This window comes from Halictus rubicundus, chromosome 13 (genome assembly GCF_050948215.1).
Source record: "Halictus rubicundus isolate RS-2024b chromosome 13, iyHalRubi1_principal, whole genome shotgun sequence".
In the NCBI taxonomy this organism is placed as follows: Eukaryota; Metazoa; Arthropoda; class Insecta; order Hymenoptera; family Halictidae; genus Halictus; species Halictus rubicundus.
This window is the reverse complement of record NC_135161.1, coordinates 11552836-11574539: the sequence shown is the minus strand read 5'-3', so window position 1 is coordinate 11574539 and position 21704 is coordinate 11552836. Positions and strand designations below refer to the sequence as shown.

The window sequence follows — 21704 nt, the reverse complement described above, 5'->3', positions numbered from 1 at the left end:
GGTTGTGATCCTGATCCAAGGAAATTAGGTTCGGTTCTTTTCTGCTGTTAAAAATTCATTTAGGGTATTTATCAAGAATTGTCTATTGTCTAAGCGAGGGTTAGTCGGAACAAGATTAGTAGAACGTTACAACACATATAGTGGGGAAGTTTTGATTCGTTATGATATATCGCATTCTATTTTGTCCAAATAGAATTTCAACCGAGAGACAATTTGTTTACCAGCAACTGTGCAACTGGAACTATCGATCACACTGTTCAACAAATTTCTATTTCTTTCTGTACCGTTTGTTCTACATGTATAAACTATTCAAGCAGTATATTATAACGACGTCATAAACAGTATCTTGGCTATACTCTATAAATTCTGTGCTGCGAACTCGAATTTGCAAGTTTTCCAAATTTGAAGATGCCTTGTGTTCTGATGGTAATAGTCACACAATTTTTATGTTCAACTATTCTGTACGCATTTCTGAACAAAACGATGGATACAGTTTAACACGACTGCGGATTTTCTGCCTTTATGATAAAAATGTTGTATCATTTTCACCCGACCACAATCAAAACAAACGTGTACAGAAAAATCCGCAGTCAATCAATATCGGTACAAAACAAGTTATGTTTCATAAAAATTGATGATTCTAGAGCACAGGATGCCACAAAATGGCTGCCAGACCTGGCGAAGGGTTCGCCACCACAAGCCACCGTCAAACTTGAAGCGCCATTGAACAGTGTCACGACTCTAATCACCAGATCGCTTCCTCCCGAAACCCAAGGGTGTCGCCGTGGGGGGTATGCTACGGCTAGGGGATAGAACAGAAACAATAAAACAGATGGACAAGGGTTCTACGTCATGCATAAGAAGCGAGATTGACGATGAACGCGTCTCGGAACGGCTGGCCTTTTAGTTCCTCGGTCTCTAACCGCCTCGAGTAAGAACGTTGGATAGCGGGATATGTACATTGCTTACTTAGAAGGTTAGCTGTGAGTGCGGTACCTTGGTCGTCCTCCAACGGGGACAGCTCCGCACCTTCGTGCAGTGCTACATCAGACCCGCTGGAACTGCCCAACGTACGCCTCTTGCTCGGCGATCTTCTCCTCGGCGGTGGCGAGCCGTCGCTCTCAGTGTCGCTTTGCAAATCGTGCCTCGAGCTACCGTTTTTCGGATAGGTGTCCCCGTTCCCGGACCCGGGGGACGTGTCCTGGGACAGCTGGCTGTCCCATAGCTCGGCTTTCTCATTCGAGCGATCGGCGATCTGCCGCCACGGCTCTGTCACCTCGGCCACCATCGCTCTGGCCTGATCGAGAACAATAGCGTCCTCGCCGGTGGCCACCGTTCGGATAATCTGCTCGACTTGCTCGGCACCGAGAGTCTCGCACCGTACAGTCGTCACAGTCTTCACCACGATCTCCTTCGACGTCAGCTCTTCCGTTCGTTCAGTCTTCGAGATCGTTGTTGTGCGAGTGGTCGTCTCGTTCGTCATCGGCGAACCGATCTCCAGGATTCTAGAACTACCCTCGATACAGTCTATCATTGGATCGCCGTCGATCACGTCACCGGGTACTATACTGTGCGTCATGGACAGCTCTAGCTTCGTCAGGTCAGTCTTCTCTCGGACATCGTCCATCGGCTCCTTCTCGGGAGTCCTTTCAACGAGATGATCGTGGTCGGGCGAGATCTTTGCGAGCGAGTCTAATCGTGCGTCCTCTTTGATAATGTTCTGCGTTTGATTGTCCAGGGACTTTTTCACTTTGACCGGGATCTTGCTCTTGGGGCTGGTCTTCTCCGAAGCGCGGTCCTCGTGTTGCAGCTTCGACTGGTCCGTGGTCTTATGTTTGGGACTGTACGGCGTGTACGAGGTGTCTTTCAGGTCTAGATGAAAGTCTGTTTTGATGGACGACCTGGTGGAGTGACGCGGGGCGGGAACAGGTTGCTTTGTTGGAGCAGAAGTAGCATGCCTCTCTACAGTCCCATCAATCTCAGCCGAATCATGCCCTGACCCATCCAAAAGGACATGGACAAGAACAGGAACAAGGACATAAAGCACATTGATACACACTAAGAATTTCGATCTCTAGCCCAGCTGCGACAGATGGACTCGAAAAAGATTCAGCGTGTCTGTCTCACATTACCGTAACCGCGGCGCGTGCACGCGACGACACATACACGGCGCAACGTCGTTGCGAATAGGCTAAATTGCGCGCGTGCACACGCCGGTTCTTCGTGTAGGGTTGGTATTCGTGTGTTTGGGCGTTTGACTGCGTGTCCGTTTACGTCAGCGGTGGGCACGGTAGGGGCCCCTCGGCTGCCTGCTTCCCCCACCCAACGTCTCTTTCGTGCAGCGCGCATCTTCGCTGCGCAGCGGTGCCTCGTGTGGATAGACAGCATAAGTCGCGCACAGGAGGCACCGCTGCGCAGCGAAGGTGCGCGCTGCGCGAAAGAGACGTTGGTGGGGGAAACGTTTCGCCTAAAGCGGACATACGTGTCCATCGCTGGTTTGCATGTTGGTCTCTTTCTGTGTGTGTGTGTGTGTGTATGTGTGTGCAGAACACTTTCTACATTCAGTATTTAGTTAGTATCAATACTGCAACAGGATTAGTTTGTTTATAAAAAGAAACACTCAGTTAAATGGTGTCTAATTCGTGGCGCCTGAGTCTTACTAAAACGTACCCTGCGCAGCGACAACGGTCGCGCAGTCGTCGATGGTCGTTCTCGTTTGCGGGGAACAATTCGAATAAGCGTGGCTCGGCGTGGCGATCGTCGTTCGAAGCGATTGAGATCGATCTTTACAGCGACAGAATGATTGCGGAGTATGATCGAAAGACGTATGCTACAGAACTAGGAGAGATAACAGAAGGACTAGGCTACGTCGATTCAACTAAAGTTTCCTTACGCGACACTATCCAAAAGTGCCATTGCTCCTTAGGTCCTCCGCGATGATGGGAGATTAGGTTTAACAACTTTGCTGACCAATTTTATCCGGCTCTGTAGATCGCAACGGGCGCTACCAGCGATTCAGTAGAATAAGAGACATAATTTTTAGCAGATATATTCAAAAAACTTTTCCACTTTTAGTTGGTCTTTTGTGAAACCTTTATCGACGCATTCGCCGCATTTTTCTGATTAATACGAGCCCAAACACGGCATGATTCGGAACATGTTTGTTTGCGCAGTGCACGATTTAGTGCAACCTCGATTATCCGAACCGACGATGTCTGGATCTAAACTGTTCTTTGAACAGGTCAATCTAGAGTGATTCATATGAGATTTATTGTACAAGACATAAAGATTTAATCCGGAATTGTGACGATATAACTGTCCCTTTATCTGAACGTTCATATTTTACTGTTCGGATAATCGAGGTCCCGCTCTATCGTGGATTAAACGAGTACCTGTAATCCAAATTGCGTCGTGTTTGGGGTCGTTTTAATCGGGAAAATGTCACGAACATGTTGGTGCAAGTTTCAAGAACAAATGATTAACAAAGAACAAAGATTTTACCAAATTCTACCAAACGGTTTGTAACTCGCGTTGAGACAATCGCAGAGGGATGAAATTTGGCAGAAGATCTGCAAAGTCATCGAACGTCATTTTCCACCGTTACGGAGAAATTGTCAGAGGTCGGTGTCTTTTCGATAGCGGCGCGTATTATGAAAATAGAAATGGATGTGAGAAGGTGTGTCGCGAGCGGTCGATATTATTGTACAAATGTAACGGCGCGTTTCTGACAGTCTCGCGTCAATGCCACAAACGAGGTATCTATTTAGTAAGAGACGTGCGCACAATTAATTAGTCAGTGTGAAAGCGTCGGCAGGTGCTAACTATGGAAGATAAAGCTAAATATAAATGAGGGCACCAAAATAGAATCTGCTAACGTATTGATCTTGGGCCTGTGATCTGTGTATACTGTGAACTTTTTCTTTTTTTTTTCTCTCTAGCTCTCGGCTGACCATACGTTACCTGCTTTCGACATCGTGTGGGCCTGGTCTGCCAATGTCCTCGCCCTTCTGGAGGCCTCGTCGATGACATCTGAAAAAGTCATCGAACAGGTACGTGAGCACAATATGGTAATCGCTTGGTGAACATTGAAAGCAATGAACTGACAAAGAGAGATTAGATGAATGATGGTTTTTCCCTGCATGGCATACCTCGGTTCATGCTTCGCTAGCCGTGGGTCTCCTGTTAATTCAATGAGATACAGTTTTCTTTTTTCACCGTACAAAAACAACAGATTAATCGTGTGTATGCGACGGTTCTATGGATAACGTTTACACGCTATAATTAACAAAGAAAAACGGATAAACGGGGAAATAAAGGTAGCCGGTTGCCTGTTCTTCACCGACGTGTTACAAACAATCGGATCTAATGTATACATATACATATACATATATGTATATACACATATATGTATATACGTATATCGAATGTTAAAAAATAGCGTAAAAAACCTGAAAACATGCATTAAAGAAATGTTAAGAGAAGTTAAGAACGCACAAACTGAAAAAATAAGAACAGCAAATAAATCGAAACCATGGGTTGTACTTTTTCTTTTTTTCTTTTTTCTTTTTTCTTTTTTCTTTTTTCTTTAACGTCGTTTCTACGCTAGACGTGTGAAAATACGTGTGTCCTACTCGCGTTGTTACACATTCAGAGATACATTTGTCATACTATAAAGTGAGACGTTCAAGATAGTACATGGATTCACTGTTATAGTAAGTGATTGAAACATAGACAATCTTCTGGAGTGGGGAGGGCTCTGTCCCCGAAAAATGTACAGAGATACAAGACAAAAGAAAAAAAAAAGGAAAGAAAACAACGCTTTGTAATTCCACTTTATAGTACGGTTCCGCGGTACGTCCTCGTCTCGCGAGAGACTGGCGAGAAGAAATTAGTTAGATACACTAAAGTAGTGAAACTGATAGATAGATCAGAAGTGTTAGGAATTATATTACGAATGACACAGTGCAGTATGTGGCCGGGCGTTATCCCGGCCACGTTGGTAAACGACTACCAATAAAACTTAAGTTACAGAAAAGCGTCAACTTAATTAATCATGTTACACACAGCTGGTATGTAATATGTATAACGCAATTGTTGCAAGATACCTTCGATTCTATTGTCAGTGTACTCGGCGAGACTGGGTGGTGGGGTCGCCGCCGTCCGCACAGACTTTCTTACGACTGTGGTGACGGTTTGCCGTGTGCGAGGCTCGAGGTGCTCTACATCGCTAGACGTCGTGGTTACCCTAACGGAGCTGTCCTGCGAACTACCCGGGCTAACTATCGTCTCTACCGAGCTAACTTTCTGCGGTATGCGGGACACTTTCGCCGGCTTGACCTCGGCCAATCGAACGTGCACCGAGTCGCCGGTCGCGGCCAACGGGTCGCTCGGCTGAGGGCTCGAGCTGACTACGGTCTGCGTGACAACAACCTTAGCTACCCTAGAGGGCTCGGCGCCCTGTAACCTCTGATTGTCTAACGAGAATTGGTCCAACGCGGCGTCGCGTCTCAGTTCATCCAAGAACAAGGTCGTGTCGCTTTTCGAATGGTCCACTACCCTCTGTCCAGCCGAGGACCCCATGTCCTTCGAAGGACCCACAGCCTTCACGGCTAATCTGTGCGTCCTCTCGACGGTCTCTTTCACTTCGTCCGAGGCTTCGTCGCCGGAGTGTTTGCCACCCTTGAACAGGCCCGAGAGGAACCCACTGCCCTTCTCCTTCGCCTTCTTGGCCTTGTCTTTCGCTTCTTCAGCACTGTCAGCCGCTACTTCCAGGCCCGCCGACAACTTCTGTTTCGTCGCATCGGCTCCGTCCTTCACCTCCTTCGACAGTTTATTTTTCTTCACCTGGACAGTCTCGGCTACTTCAAGGATAGCGACTTCAGCCTTGCCTTCAGCCTTCTTGGCACCCTCTGTTAGTTTCTCTGCTGCAGACTTGCCAGCTTCGGACGTCTTCTGCAAACCCGTGGTCACCTTCTCGCTGACCTTGCCTGCTGTATCCTTTACAGCTGCGGTGACCTTGTCTTTTGCCGCTTCGACGTCTTTCGCTTTCTCGGCAGCGGATTTCTCCAGCCTAGCTTCCTCCTCTTCTGCTTCCTTCTTGGTCTCGTCGAGGAAGTCTTTGACATCCTCGGTGACCTCCTCGGCAGCGTGCTTTGCACCCTTGATCAGCCCGGAGAAGAACCCTCCGCCCTTCTCCTTCGCCTTTTTAGCTTCCTTTGCAACCTTCTCCTTGGCTGCGTCAGCGCTTTCAGCGACCGCGCCAACTCCCGATGACACCTTCTCCTTTACCAAACCGGCGTCCTCTTTGATCTCCTTGGAGACTGCGTCTTTTGTCGCCTTGGCTTTGTCCTCGACCTGCTTGGCCCCCTCGGACACCTTCTCGGAGACGAGCTTTCCAGCGTCGGACGCTTTTTGGACTCCCTCGGCGACTGTCTCGCCGACTTTGTCCTTGGCGTGCTTCGCTGAAGAGGCAACCTTGCCTCCGGTTTCCTTCAGTTGGCCGACTGCTTTGTCCTTCGTTGCCTCGGCGTCTTTGATCTTCTCAGACCCTGCGTCACGGAGTTTAGCCTCCTCTTCGGCTGCCTCCTTCTTCGTCTCGTCGAGGAACTCTTTCATGTCTTCGGACACCTCTTCAGCAGCGTGCTTCGCTCCCTTGATCAGGCCAGAGAAGAAGCCGCCGGTCTTCTCTTTCGCTTTCTTCGCCTCCTTCGCTGCTTTGTCCTTCGCAGACTCTGCGCCTTCGGCAACCGCGGCGACTCCAGATGATATTTTCTGCTTCGCAGCATCTGCGTCCTCCTTCGCTTCTTTCGACACCTTCTCCTTCGCCGCCTTTACGCTCTCGGCCGCGTCTTTGGCTGTCGCAGCCGCTTTGGCTTCAGCTTGCTTGGCTCCGTCCTTCAGATGCTCCACCGCGGCTTTGCCAGTGTCTGCTACACCTTGCACCCCATCGGAGACTTTCTGCGCTACCTTATCCTTAACGTCCTTGACGCCAGATAAGGCTTGATCCTTAGCGGATTCTGTTTCCTTCAGTTTCTCCGCAGCTGCCGCGCGGGCTCTGGCTTCCTCCTCCGCTGCTTTCTTCTTGGTTTCGTCGAGGAAGTCCTTAACGTCTTCGGAGACTTCCTCGGCGGCGTGCTTGGCGCCCTTGATGAGGCCAGAGATCACTCCACCGCCCTTCTCTTTTGCTTTCTTAGCTTCCTTAGCAGCTTTGTCTTTCGCAGCCTCCGCGCCTTCTGCAACTTTCTCCACTCCCGAAGCTGCCTTATCTTTCACCAAGGCTGCATCCTTCTTGATCTCCTCGGACACCTTGCCTGCTGTTTCCTTCACTCCGTCTGCCAAGTCTTTGGCTGCTGCTTCCGACTTAGCTTCGGCCTGTTTAGCGCTGTCCACAGCTTTCTCAGCAACGGTTTTCCCAGCGTCGGACACCTTCTGCACTCCAGCAGCTGCTGTGTCACCGATCTTGTCCTTGACATCCTTCACAGCTGTGGTAACCTTGTCTTTAGCGTCGCTAAGCTCGCCAGCTGTCTTGTCCTTCATGGCTTCCATCTCTCTAGCTTTTTCCGCGGCCGCTTCGCGAGCTCTGGCTTGCTCTTCAGCCGCTTCTCTTCTCGTTTCCTCGAGGAACCCTTTGACATCGTCTGAGACATCATCAGCCGAGTGTTTTGCACCCTTGAACAGCCCAGAAAGGAAACCACTGCCCTTTTCCTTAGCTTTCTTGGCTTCCTTCGCTGCTTTGTCTTTCGCAGCCTCTGCGCTATCGGCAACTGTAACCACTCCAGACGCAACCTTGTCTTTCACGATGGTGGCATCTTCTTCGACTTCCTTCGAGACTGCGTCCTTCGCAGCCTTGGCTCCATCGACTACCTTCAGGGCTGCTGTTTCCGTCTTGTCTTTGACGTCCTTTGCTCCGTCAGCGATCTTCTCGCCAGCTGCTTTACCAGCGTCAGCCACTTTCTGCGCTCCATCATGAACTTTGTCGCTGACCTTGTCCTTAACGTCCTTCGCCGCGAGGACAACGGTGTCCTTTCCTTTCTTTGCATCGGCCAGGAGCTTGTCCTTCGCGGACTCAGCATCTTTCGCTTTCTCCGCTGCAGCTTCCTTCAATTTCGCTTCCTCTTCAGCAGCCTCCTTCTTCGTCTCGTCGAGGAACTCTTTCATGTCTTCGGACACCTCATCGGCTGCGTGTTTTGCTCCTTTGAACAACCCAGAAAGGAAACCACCAGTCTTCTCCTTCGCTTTTTTCGCCTCCTTTGCTGCTTTGTCCTTGGCAGCCTCTGCACCTTCAGCAACCGCATCCACTCCGGACGAGACCTTGCTTTTAACCGCCTCAGCGTCTTCCTTAACTTCCTTGGTAACCTTCTCCTTCGCTGTCTTGACATCAGCGGTCACCCCTTGCGCCGCAGTCTTTACTTTGTCTTCAGCCATTTTGGTCCCCTCAACTACCTTCTCGCCAACAGCTTTACCGGCATCAGCAACTGTTTGCACACCTCCTGCTACTTTGTCGCTGACCTTGTCCTTAACGTCCTTCGCCGTGGCGGCAATTTTGTCCTTGGCATCTGTGACATCCGTCACTGCCTTGTCCTTCGCTGTTTTAGCATCTTTCATTTTCTCCGCTGCAGCGTCTTTCAGTCTCGCTTCTTCCTCAGCAGCCTCTTTCTTCGTCTCGTCGAGGAATTCGCCGACGTCTTCAACAACTTCGTCGGCAGTGTGCTTTGCTCCTTTAAACAGACCAGAGAGGAAGCCACTGCTCTTCTCTTTAGCTTTCTTAGCTTCCTTGGCTGCTTTGTCTTTCGCAGACTCTGCACCATCAGCAACTGCAGCCACTCCAGACGCAACCTTCTCTTTCACGATGGTAGCATCTTCTTTGACTTCCTTCGTGACTGTGTCCTTCGCAGCCTTGGCTCCGTCAGCTACCTTCAGGGCTGCTGTTTCCGTCTTGCCTTTGACGTCTTTTGCTCCGTCAGCGATCTTCTCGCCAGCTGCTTTGCCAGCGTCAGACACCATCTGAACTCCACCAACGACCTTCTCGCTAACTTTATCCTTAGCGTCCTTGACAGTGCCAGCCACCTTATCGGCAGCAGACTTTCCTTCAGCTACAACCTTGTCTTTCGCTGCTTCAGCCTCTTTCGCCTTCTCGGCAGCTGCTTCTCGGAGTCTAGCTTCCTCTTCAGCTGCCTCTTTCTTCGTCTCATCTAGAAACTCTTTCATGTCCTCGGACACCTCGTCAGCGGCGTGTTTTGCGCCCTTGATCAGCCCAGAAAAGAATCCTCCGGTCTTCTCTTTCGCTTTCTTCGCCTCCTTCGCTGCTTTGTCCTTCGCAGTCTCCGCGCCATCAGCAACTGCACCGATGCCCGATGCAACCTTCTGTTTAACAGCGTCTGCGTCCTCTTTGACCTCTTTGGACACCTTGTCCTTTGCAGCCTTGACACCGGTAGCCACATCTTGCGCCACTTCCTTGGTTTTGTCCTCGACATGTTTGGCTCCCTTTGCTGCCTTATCTTTCGCAGCCTCCGCGCCATCGACAACTGCGTCCACTCCCGAGGAGATCTTCAGCTTCACCAATTCTGCGTCCTCTTTGACCTCCGTTGCCAATTTGTCTTTCGTCGATTTAGCGCCGTCGGTGGCGTCCTTGACAGCTTCCTTCACTTTAGCCTCCGTCTTCTCACCAGTCTCCGAGATCTTCTCGCCAACAGCCTTGCCAGCGTCCGTCACCTTGTCAACACCTTCGGACACCGTCTCGCTGATCTTGTCCTTGGTATGTTTCACCGCAGCTGCAGTTTTGTCCTTAGCCTGGCCCAGGTCCTCGACCACTTTATCTTTCGCGTGCTCCACGCCGTCAGCTACCTTTCCAGCAGCCATCTTCGCTTTGTCCTCCACAGACTTCCCAACCTCGGCTGCCTTCTGGACTCCGTCAGTCACTTTCTCGCTGACCTTGTCCTTGGCGTCCTTCGCGGCACCGGCAATCTTATCGGCAGTGTCTTTTGCGCCAGACACTGCTTTATCCTTCGCTTTTTCAACATCTTTCACTTTCTCAGCAGCCGCGTCTCGAAGTCTAGCTCGCTCTTCGGATGCTTCCCTCTTGGTCTCATCAAGGAAGTCTTTAACGTCGTCTGTGGCGTCCTCGACGGCATGCTTGGCTCCTCTGAACAACCCAGAGAAGAAGTTACCGCCTCTGTCCTTTGCTTTCTTCGCTTCCTTCGCGGTCGCGTCTACACCGTCCGCTGCTGCCTCCATTCCTGAAGAGATCTTCCTTTTCACGGCTCCAGCGTCCTCTTTGATCTCTTTCGACGCTTTGTCTTTAGCTTCCTTCAGGCTGTCGCTAACGCCTTTAGCGGTGGACTGCAGAGTGTCTTCAGCATGTTTAGCTCCTTCGGTAACCCTTTCGCCAACAGATTTACCAGCGTCTGCTACCTTCTGTGCTCCGTCACTCACTGTTTTAGCTACCTTGTCCTTGCCATCCTCTGCTGCGACGGTAATTTTATCTTTCACGTCTTTAACATCAGCTACTACTTTATCTTTCGCTTTTCCAAGGTCTTCCAGCTTCGCTGCGGCAGCTTCCTCGGCTGCAGTCTTCTCTTCTGATGCTTCCCGCTTCATCTCGTCGAGGAAGTCCTTCATGTCATCGGCAGCTTCGTCGGCGGAGTGTTTAGCTCCCTTGAACAGTCCAGAGAAGAAGCTAGTGCCTTTCTCTTTAGCCTTCTTTGCTTCCTTCGCTGCTTTGTCCACTGCAGCTTCAGCTCCATCAGCAACTGCGCCCACTCCTGAAGCAACCTTCTGTTTAACTGCGTCGGCGTCTTCTTTGACCTCTTTGGAGACCTTATCCTTCGCAGCCTTGACACCGGTAGCCACATCTTGCGCCACCTCCTTTGTCTTGTCTTCGACCTGCTTGGCTCCCTTCGCTGCTTTGTCTTTCGCTGCCTCTGCGCCATCAGCAACTGCTGCGACTCCAGATGCAACCTTGTCTTCCACGATGGTAGCGTCTTCCTTGATTTCCTTCGCAACTGCATCCTTCGCTGACTTGGCTCCGTCAGCTACCTTCTGAGCAGCTGACTCTGTCTTGTCTTTGACCTCTTCAGCTCCATCAGAGATCTTTTCGCCAACAGCTTTGCCAGTGTCGGCCGCCTTCTGCGCCCCATCCTGAACCGTCTCACTGACTTTGTCCTTGACGTCCTTTGCAGCGGTGGAAACCTTCTCCTTGACACCCTTAACCTCATCCACCACTTCGTCCTTCGCTGCTTTGACATCCTTCAGCTTTTTGGCGGCAGCTTCTCGTGCTTTCGCATCCTCTTCCGCTGCGTCCTTCTTGGTCTCATCGACAAACTCATGGATGTCCTCGGCTACCTCGTCAACAGCGTGCTTTGCACCTTTCAGCAGCCCGGAGAAGAAGCCCCCACTCTTTTCTTTGGCTTCCTTAGCTTCCTTCGCTGCCTTATCCTTCGCTGCGTCGACAGAGTCGGACACAGCTGCCACTCCGGATGAAACTTTACCTTTCACCACTTCAGCGTCCTTCTTCAACTCCTTCGACGCTTTATCTTTCGCAACTGCGACACCATCGGCCACGTCCTTAGCGGTTTCTTGAACTTTGGCTCCGGTCGCCTTCGCACCAGCTGCCACTGCCTCGCCAGCCGCCTTGCCAGCTTCTGACGCCTTCTGGACTCCGTCGGTCACCTTGTCAACGACAACATCCGAAGCTCCTTTGACAGCAGCAGCTGTCTTCTCTTTCGCAGCTTTGGCATCCGCAATTGCGGCGTCTTTTGCCTCTTGGGCCTTGTCTTTCACCTTCGCTGACTCTTTCTTGGTCTCATCAGCTAGTTCTTTGACATCCTCGGACACCTCATCAGCTGCGTGCTTTGCTCCTTTGAACAGTCCAGATAGAAAACCGCTGCCTTTCTCTTTAGCCTTCTTGGCTTCCTTGGCGGCTTTGTCTTTCGCAGACTCGGCGCCATCGGCAACTGCAGCCACTCCAGACGCAACCTTGTCCTTCACGATGGTGGCATCTTCTTTGACTTCCTTCGAGACTGTGTCCTTCGCAGCCTTCGCTCCATCGACCACCTTCAGAGCTGCAGTCTCCGTTTTATCTTTAACCTCTTTAGCTCCATCAGCGATCTTCTCGCCTGCAGCTTTGCCAGCGTCGGCCACCTTCTGCGCTCCATCGTGGACCTTGTCACTGACCTTGTCCTTAACGTCCTTCGCGGTAGCTACTACTTTGCCGGTACCAGATTTCACGTCGTCCACAATTTTGTCTTTCGCAGCTTCAGCATCCTTTGCTTTCTCCGCTGCAGCTGCCTTCAGCTTCGCCTCCTCATCAGCAGCCTCCTTCTTCGTCTCGTCGAGGAACTCTTTCATGTCTTCGGACACCTCATCGGCTGCGTGTTTGGCTCCCTTAAACAAACCAGAAAGGAAACCACCAGTCTTCTCCTTGGCTTTCTTCGCTTCCTTCGCTGCTTTGTCCTTGGCAGTCTCTGCGCCATCAGCAACTGCACCGATTCCTGACGCAACCTTCTGTTTAACTGCGTCGGCGTCTTCCTTGACCTCTTTGGACACCTTGTCCTTCGCAATCTTGACACCGGTAGCCGCGTCTCGCGCTACTCCCTTTGCTTTGTCTTCGACCTGTTTGGCTCCCTTCGCAGCTTTGTCCTTCGCTGCCTCTGCGCCATCGGCGACAGCTGCAACTCCAGCTGCAACCTTGTCTTTCACGATGGTAGCGTCTTCCTTGATTTCCGTCACAACTGCATCCTTCGCTGACTTAGCTCCGTCAGCTACCTTTTGCGCTGCAGCCCCTGTTTTATCTTTAACCTCTTTAGCACCATCAGTGATCTTTTCACCGACAGCTTTGCCAGTGTCGGCGACCTTCTGCGCTCCATCTTGGACTGTCTCACTGACCTTGTCCTTCGCGTCAGTTGCAGCTGATACGACCTTCTCCTTGGCCTGATCCAATCCCAATAGTGCCTTGTCTTTAGCTTGGGCTGCACCGTCGACAACGTCCTTGGCAGTCGTCTGGGCCTTCGCAGCGGTTTCCTTGGCAGTCTCGGTGACCTTCTGACCAACAGCTTTGCCATCGTCAGAGAGCTTCTGCATGGCATCAGAAGCTTCCCGAGTGACCCCGTCTTTCGCATCCTTCGCGGCGGACACCGCTTTGTCCTTGGCCTGTTTCGCGTCGGTTATCGCGCTGTCTTTCGCAGCCTCGATGTCCTTCACCTTCTTAGCGGCCATTTCGCGTGCTCGAGCTTCCTCCTCGGATGCCTCTTTCCTCGTTTCGTCAAGGAAATCTTTCACATCGTCGGAGACTTCCTCGGCAGCGTGTTTTGCTCCTTTGAACAGCCCAGTCAGGAAACCGCTGCCCTTTTCCTTCCCCTTCTTCGCCTCCTTCGCAGCTTTGTCTTTCGCAGCCTCTGCACCATCGGCGACAGCGTCTACTCCCGATGACACCTTGCCTTTCACTGCCTCGGCGTCCTCCTTGATCTCCTTCGACACTTTGTCCTTCGTGTCCTTGGCGCCGTCCACTAATTTCTGTGCTGTTGACTTTGTTTTGTCCTGGACCTCCTTGGCACCTTCAGAGATCTTCTCGCCAACTGCTTTGCCGGTATCCGACACCTTCTGGACTCCATCTTGGACTTTCTCACCGACCTTATCTTTTACGTCCTTGACACCAGTGACGACTTTGTCCTTAGCGTCCTTTGCTTCAGCTACTGCTTTGTCCTTAGCTACCTCGGCATCCTTTGTTTTATCGGCAATTGTGTCTCGCAGTCTGTCTTTCTCCTGAGACGCTTCCCTCTTCGTCTCCTCAAGGAACTCTTTAACGTCGTCGGATGCCTCATCAGCAGAATGTTTAGCTCCCTTGAACAGTCCAGAGAAGAAGCTAGTGCCTTTCTCTTTGGCCTTCTTAGCTTCTTTCGCGGCTTTCTCCTTCGCAGTTTCGGCCCCATCGACGACTGCTCCTATTCCTGATGCAACCTTCTGTTTGACAGCGTCGGCGTCTTCTTTGACCTCTTTGGACACCTTATCCTTCGCAGTCTTCGCACCGGTAGCCACATCTTGTGCCACCCCCTTGGCTTTGTCTTCGACCTGCTTGGCTCCCTTCGCTGCTTTGTCCTTTGCCGCCTCTGCGCCATCAGCAACTGCTGCGACCCCAGACGCTACCTTGTCTTTCACGATGGTGGCGTCTTCCTTGACTTCCGTCACAACTGCATCCTTTGCTGACTTAGCTCCGTCAGCTACCTTTTGCGCTGCAGCTCCTGTTTTATCTTTAACATCTTTAGCTCCGTCAGAGATCTTCTCACCAACAGCTTTGCCAGTGTCGGCCACCTTCTGCGCTCCATCTTGGACTGTCCCACTGACTTTGTCTTTGACGTCCTTTGCGCCAGCAACGACCTTGTCCTTACCAGCTTTCAGGTCGTCCACAAGCTTATCTTTAGCAGACTCAGCGTCCTTGGCTTTCTCCGCCGCGGCTGCTTTCAATTTCGCTTCCTCCTCAGCAGCTTCCCTCTTCGTTTCATCGAGGAAGTCGGTGACATCCTCGGTTACCTCTTCAGCTGCGTGCTTCGCTCCCTTGAACAATCCAGTGAGGAATCCACCGCCTTTCTCCTTCGCCTTCTTAGCTTCCTTGGCGGCTTTGTCCTTTGCACTCTCCGCACCATCAGCGACTGCGTCCACTGCGGACGACACCTTCTGCTTCGCCGCTTGAGTACCGTCCTTTATATCCTTCGACGCTTTCTCTGTCGCGTCCTTGACATCGCCAGCTGTCGTCCTTGCTTTATCTTCGGCCTGTTTCGCAGCCTCCGAGATCTTCTGTCCAGCAGCCTTGCCAGCATCGGAGACTTTCTGCGCTCCTTCGGACACTCCCTCGCCAATTTTAGTCGCAGAGTCCTTCGCCACTTCCGCGACCTTGTCTTTAGCATCTTTCAAGTCACCTGCTACCTTGTCCTTCCCGGCCTCCATTTGTTTCAACTTATCTTTCGCAGCTTGCTCGGCTTTAGCCTTGTCTTCCGCCGCTTCCCTCTTCATCTCGTCCAGGAAATCCTTGACATCATCGGTCGTCTCATCGACAGCGTGCTTGGAACCCTTGAACAGCCCAGAGAGGAAACCGCTGCCCTTTTCTTTGGCTTTCTTAGCCTCTTTTGCAGCCTTGTCCTTTGTAGCCTCTGCACCATCGACTACTGCATCCACTCCGGACGAAACCTTGCTCTTCGCTATCTCTGCGTCTTCTCTGATCTCCTTTGACACTTTGTCCTTCGTGTCCTTGGCGCCGTCCACTAATTTCTGGGCTGTTGACTTTGTTTTGTCCTGGACCTCCTTGGCACCTTCAGAGATCTTCTCGCCAACTGCTTTGCCGGTATCTGACACCTTCTGGACTCCATCTTCGACTTTCTCACCGACCTTATCTTTTACGTCCTTGACACCTGTGACCACTCTGTCTTTAGCGTCCTTTGCTTCAGCTACTGCCTTGTCCTTAGCTGCCTCGGCATCCTTTGTTTTATCGGCAATTGTGTCTCGCAGTCTGTCCCTCTCCTGAGACGCTTCCCTCTTCGTCTCCTCAAGGAACTCTTTAACGTCGTCTGTCACCTCATCAGCAGAATGTTTGGCACCCTTGAACAACCCAGACAGGAACCCACTGCCCTTCTCTTTGGCCTTCTTAGCTTCCTTGGCGGCTTTGTCCTTCGCAGCCTCGGCGCCATCAGCAACAGCGTCCACTCCAGTCGCAACCTTCTCCTTCACAGCTTCAGCGTCTTCCTTGATCTCCTTGGACACTCTATCCTTCGCAGTCTTTACACCATCGGCTACTCCTTTAGCTGCGGCCTTCGTCTTGTCCTCAACCTGAGCTGCTCCTTCGGCCAATCTCTCGCCAACTGCTTTGCCAGCGTCTGCTACTTTGTGAGCACCCTCAGCCACTTTCTTATCCACCTTGTCCTGAGTGTCCTTTGCCGCGTCTACCACTTTGTCTTTAGCATCTTTCACATCCGCTACGACCTTGTCTTTCGCCGATTTAGCATCCTTCGCTTTCTTAGAAGCTGCGTCCCGCAGTTTAGCTTCCTCGTCAGCTGCCTCCCTCTTTGTCTCATCAACGAACCCTTTAACGTCGTCCGAGACATCATCAGCCGAGTGTTTTGCACCCTTGAACAGCCCAGTAAGGAACCCACTGCTCTTTTCCTTAGCTTTCTTGGCTTCCTTCGCGGCTTTGTCTTTCGCAGCCTCTGCGCTTTCTGCAACTTTCTCCACTCCCGAAGCTGCCTTATCTTTCACCAAGGCTGCATCCTTCTTGATCTCCTCGGACACCTTGCCTGCTGTTTCCTTCACTCCGTCTGCCAAGTCTTTGGCTGCTGCTTCCGACTTAGCTTCGGCCTGTTTAGCGCTGTCCACAGCTTTCTCAGCAACGGTTTTCCCAGCGTCGGACACCTTCTGCACTCCAGCAGCTGCTGTGTCACCGATCTTGTCCTTGACATCCTTCACAGCTGAGGTAACCTTGTCTTTAGCGTCGCCAAGCTCGCCAGCTGTTTTGTCCTTCATGGCTTCCATCTCTCTAGCTTTTTCCGCGGCCGCTTCGCGAGCTCTGGCTTGCTCTTCAGCCGCTTCTCTTCTCGTTTCCTCGAGGAACCCTTTGACATCGTCTGAGACATCATCAGCCGAGTGTTTTGCACCCTTGAACAGCCCAGAAAGGAAACCACTGCCCTTTTCCTTAGCTTTCTTGGCCTCCTTCGCTGCTTTGTCTTTCGCAGCCTCTGCGCCATCGGCAACTGCAGCCGCTCCAGACGCAACCTTGTCCTTCACGATGGTGGCATCTTCTTTGACCTCCTTCGAGACTGCGTCCTTCGCAGCCTTGGCCCCATCGGCTACCTTCAGGGCTGCTGTTTCCGTCTTGTCTTTGACGTCCTTTGCTCCGTCAGCGATCTTCTCGCCAGCTGCTTTACCAGCGTCAGCCACTTTCTGCGCTCCGTCATGAACTTTGTCGCTGACCTTCTCCTTAACGTCCTTCGCCGCGAGGACAACGGTGTCCTTTCCTTTCTTTGCATCGGCCAGGAGCTTGTCCTTCGCGGACTCAGCATCTTTAGCTTTCTCCGCTGCTGCTTCCTTCAATTTCGCCTCCTCTTCGGCAGCCTCCTTCTTCGTCTCATCGACGAACTCTTTGACATCTTCGGACACCTCATCAGCTGCGTGCTTTACTCCTTTGAACAGTCCGGATAGAAAACCACTGCCTTTCTCTTTAGCCTTCTTGGCTTCCTTGGCGGCTTTGTCTTTCGCCGACTCGGCGCCATCGGCAACTGCAGCCACTCCAGACGCAACCTTGTCCTTCACGATGGTGGCATCTTCTTTGACTTCCTTCGAGACTGTGTCCTTCGCAGCCTTGGCTCCGTCGACCACCTTCAGAGCTGCTGTCTCTGTTTTATCCTTAACCTCTTTAGCTCCATCAGCGATCTTCTCGCCTGCAGCTTTGCCAGCGTCGGTCACCTTCTGCACTCCATCGTGGACCTTGTCACTGACCTTGTCCTTAACGTCCTTCGCGGTAGCTACTACTTTGCCCGTACCAGATTTCACATCGTCCACAATTTTATCTTTCGCAGCTTCGGCATCCGTTGCTTTCTCAGCTGCAGCTTCCTTCAGCTTCGCCTCCTCTTCAGCAGCCTCCTTCTTCGTCTCGTCGAGGAACTCTTTCATGTCTTCGGACACCTCATCGGCTGCGTGCTTTGCTCCTTTGAACAACCCAGAAAGGAAACCACCAGTCTTCTCCTTCGCTTTCTTCGCCTCCCTCGCTGCTTTGTCCTTGGCAGCCTCTGCACCTTCAGCAACCGCGTCCACTCCGGACGAGACCTTGCCTTTGACAGCCTCAGCGTCTTCCTTAACCTCTTTGGCGGCCTTATCCTTCGCTGCCTTTGCTCCGTCAACCACTTCTTGACTGGCTGCCACTGTTTTGTCCTTAACATCCTTGGCTCCATCAGAGATCTTCTCGCCAACAGCTTTGCCAGTGTCGGCCACCTTCTGCGCTCCGTCGTGGACCTTATCGCTGACTTTATCTTTGACGTCCTTGGCTGCAAGGACAACAGCATCCTTACCGTCCTTCACGTCAGCTAAAACCTTGTCCTTCTTCGTCTCGGCGTCCTTGACCTTCTCGCCAGCTTTCTCTCGAGCTTTAGCTTCCTCCTCTGCTGCCTCCTTCTTGGTCTCATCGAGGAACTCTTTCACGTCTTCAGACACCTCATCGGCGGCCTGTTTCGCTCCTTTGAACAACCCAGAGAGGAAACCAGTTCCCTTCTCTTTCGCCTTCTTGGCGTCGTCCTGAACCTCCTTGGACAATTTACCCGCCTCCGATTTCCCTTCTTCAGCAACGCCTCTCGCAGCTTTGCGACCTTCATCGGCAGTATCCAGAGCAACCTTCTGCGTGTCCTCCGCGAGCTTAGCACCGGTCTCCCGGAGAGCCTTGTCCACAGACTTCGGCTCTTCCAGGGGCGCACTCTTCTCCCTCGACCTGCTCCTGGACTCTCTGGACAGCTTCGGGCTCCTAAATATCCCTAGGATCCCACTGCCCTTGTCCTTGTCAGCGGGCTCCTCCTGAGACACCTTAGCAGGCCTCTGCGCGTCCTCCGCATGATCCAGAACCGCCGTGGTCGCGTGCCTCAACTCCTCGTCGCCGCTGTCGAAGGACGTGTCCTTGGAGGAGCTCTTCTCCCTCGATGCGCTCCTCTTCTTGCTCTTCAACTTCGGGCTCTTGAACATGCTGAAGAAACCACCTCCCTTGTCCTTCCCCTCTTCGTCCTTCAACCCTTCGCCCTCCTTCTGCGCATCGGATTTCCCGTTCATGTCCTTCCGAGGCGGCCGTTTGTCGATCTCCGACCTCTTCTGGATCTCTGCGATGTCGTACGAGTGTCCGTTCAGCCGGTCCCCGGGTGTGTCGTCGTACTGGACGTGCGAAGTGAAGGTGTGAACCTCGTCCTTGACCACGGACGACTTAGGGGCCGACTCGTCGACCTTGGAGGTCGTGCCCTCTATTTGTTTCCTCGCGTCGTCCAACAATTTCTCCGTGGCGATTTTCACCTCTTCGTCGCCGCTGTCGAACGAGGTCTCTTTCGACTTCTTCAGCTTCTTCTCCCTGGACCTGGGGCTCTTGAAAATGCCGAAGAACCCGCCCTTCTCCTTCTCCTGATCTTCAGTCGTTGCAACAGCATCGGGCGCGTCCGTGCTGATCGCTTTCGCCTCGTGCTTCGCGTCCCGCTGGTCATCGGGTTGCGCGACCGTCATTCTCCTCGCGTCATCCAGGAACATCATGGTGGCTAGTTTCGCGTCCGTGGCGGCGCTAGTAGTCTCGCCGATCGCGAAACCTGGTCGCGTGTCTTGCGACGCGACTGGCGCAGGCGCTTTGACCTCCTCGTCTCCGCTGTCGAAGGACGCGTCCTTCGAGCCTGTCTTGCTCTTCTTCTGCTTGGACCCTTTGAAGATCCCCGACAGTATACCGCCGCTCTTCTCCTTCGACTTCTTCGCTTCGTCCTCCGCTTTGTCTTCGGGTGCAGCGTACCGAGCGGTGTAAACGCCCTCGTACGCCGAGACTTGCTTCTCGCTGGGCTTAGGCTCTTTTGGAATGTGTTTCGGTTGCTCCTGATCGTCCTGCTTCGCTTCTTTCGCTCGTCCCGGTGACCCCTTGACACCGTCCTTCGAGGGACTCGTGGGCGAGGTCAACTTCTCGTCGATCTCCTTACCCTCCTCGGACATGAGCTCCTTCTTGCTAGCTACAGTCTGTTGTTTGCCGTTCGAGACCGTGATCCTCGGCATGGTCTGATCGACCTCCTTCACGGTGACCGTTTGCGTGATCACCGGCGGCTGACCCGTCTTACTGTCGATCACCGAAACCACGGTTTTCGATGCCACTATAGTCACCGCCGGGTCGCCCTTTCCGTCGCGCACGTAACGCTGTTTGATTATGGTCGGCTCAACCACCGGCACCCCCTGAACTTCCTCGGCAACGGGCTTGAACCTAATACTCTTATCTTTCCGCTCAGTGTCGCCTAACTGTTCCCTAACAAAACTCTCAACTACAGCACCTCTTGCCTCTTTACTGTCCCGCGCATCATCATCATCATCATCATAAACCACCGACCACCCTTCCTTCGCTAACTTCCCCATCTCTTTCTCCGCGTCTGCTATTACACCTGTTAATTAAGTATTACATATTTTAGGCATCTGTAAACGTGGCAAAATAAAAGGAACACATTTTGTATTTTTTTTTTTGTATTCAATTTTTTTTTTGCTTTGATTGATTGATTGATTGATTGATTGATTGCTAATAAAGTCATTTCGGTCATGATTAGTGTAAGCCAGCTTTCTCGGCATTGCTGTATAGTTTGTTTGAGAATTCAGCGGTTAGACTCTCGTGTGTGGTTTTGTGCGTCGAGTGTTTTTTTTTATTTTGTGCTGTGGAGCAGCTATCCAAGATGTTTGCTATCGTTTCGAGAATGGTTCTCGTGGAAAAGAAAAATTCGCGCGGTCGCACGGCGATTTGGAAATTCGATTGTTCATGGTTTTGTTAGCCCCGAGCGACCAGATTTGTAATTCCGAATTTTCAGAAAGAGAAACCAGCGAAACGGAGATGTTTAAGGGCTATTCTTCCTTGGAGGGGTTAGAATCGATTTTTCTACCGCATTTTCGATACAGAAATGCTTTTTTCGAAATTTTATGCTCGAGTTGAAAGACAAATATAGTGCAGGGACGGGCATTTTTAGGCGTTACCCTGGGGGAAACGAAGACGCAGGCCAGTGTTGCCAGAGGAGGGGAGGGAGCACGAATTGAGGGGAAAAAGTTACCCTCTCTCTCTGCCAGTACCCGAGTATGCAGAGACGGAACGCGTCACCGTGACGTAAGCGTGGGGAACAGCGCGGTGGAAGGGGAAATTAGAGTAGGGGAACAAGTCTTGATCTGGCAACACTGCGCGAGACACCAGAGAGGGGTTAGTGGGGGAAGCAGGCGTTTGAGGGGCCCCTACCTTGCCCATCACTGCTATGGTGGTTACCATAACTACATTCTATCAAATTTTCATATATCAAGTTTCTTTTATATATTTTTTAATCCGATTTCCCGAGTTCAATGTTCATCCTTTTTATTGAAACTAGATTATTAATTTTTAATTAAAATGATCTTTGATTTTTCTGTTTCAGATGAACACAACAATGAACTGCGGAAACCATCGTAACGATATAAACAACAACAAAAACAATTAGATACAAATTACGCCGAGTATTCCTGGAATATATTAAGTGACCCATAGTAATTTGATCTTTTCCTGTTTCAAAAATCGTGTTAAAACGATACCTCCACGGTAGAATATCCCTTAATTAAAAACGAAATTACCAATATTTCTGTACGAGACTCTAATCGTGAACAATTAGCGTGTTACTCCAATTCGTGAAACTTTGAGAGCTGTTCCGTGTGCCCGCACAGTTAGGCCACACATGTCGGCCGTTCATGCAACGCCAAAAAATTGCAGCGAAACCTTTATTGCTGAAACAAATTAATGGGACGAAGAGTGTCGAAGAAGTAGAAAAGGCTATTAGTGGGTCATTAAAAAAAAAAGAAATGAGAGACACAGAGAATCGCAATTATAATACAGTCCAGTATGAGTAGTCGCATTTTTTGTTTAAGGCGCAAAAATAAATAAGTAAGTAGTATCGTTACGCAATTAAAAATAAAAGCAAGCTGAATCGATTCGAAGAGATCCGCATCGGCGC

The 21704-nt window shown here is 51.3% G+C and overlaps 1 protein-coding gene across 7 annotated transcripts in view; it reads right to left on the bottom strand.

Moving 5' to 3' along the window:
- The window catches only part of LOC143360548 (uncharacterized), a 125585-nt gene that overhangs the window by 9081 nt on the left and 94800 nt on the right, over positions 1-21704 (bottom strand). For 6 of the 7 annotated variants that reach the window (XR_013083293.1, XR_013083297.1, XR_013083296.1 and 3 more), the window contains exons 16-18: positions 5106-20132; positions 3961-4029; positions 970-1995 (exon numbers count right to left, since the gene is read on the bottom strand). Coding sequence is in view for 1 of the 7 variants with exons in the window: in XM_076799504.1 (XP_076655619.1) it covers positions 997-1995; positions 3961-4029; positions 5106-20132 (16095 nt within the window). In the remaining 6 variants the exon portion in view is untranslated. The remainder of the gene's footprint in view (positions 1-969; positions 1996-3960; positions 4030-5105; positions 20133-21704) is intronic. The other variant, XM_076799504.1, reaches the window with a different exon arrangement.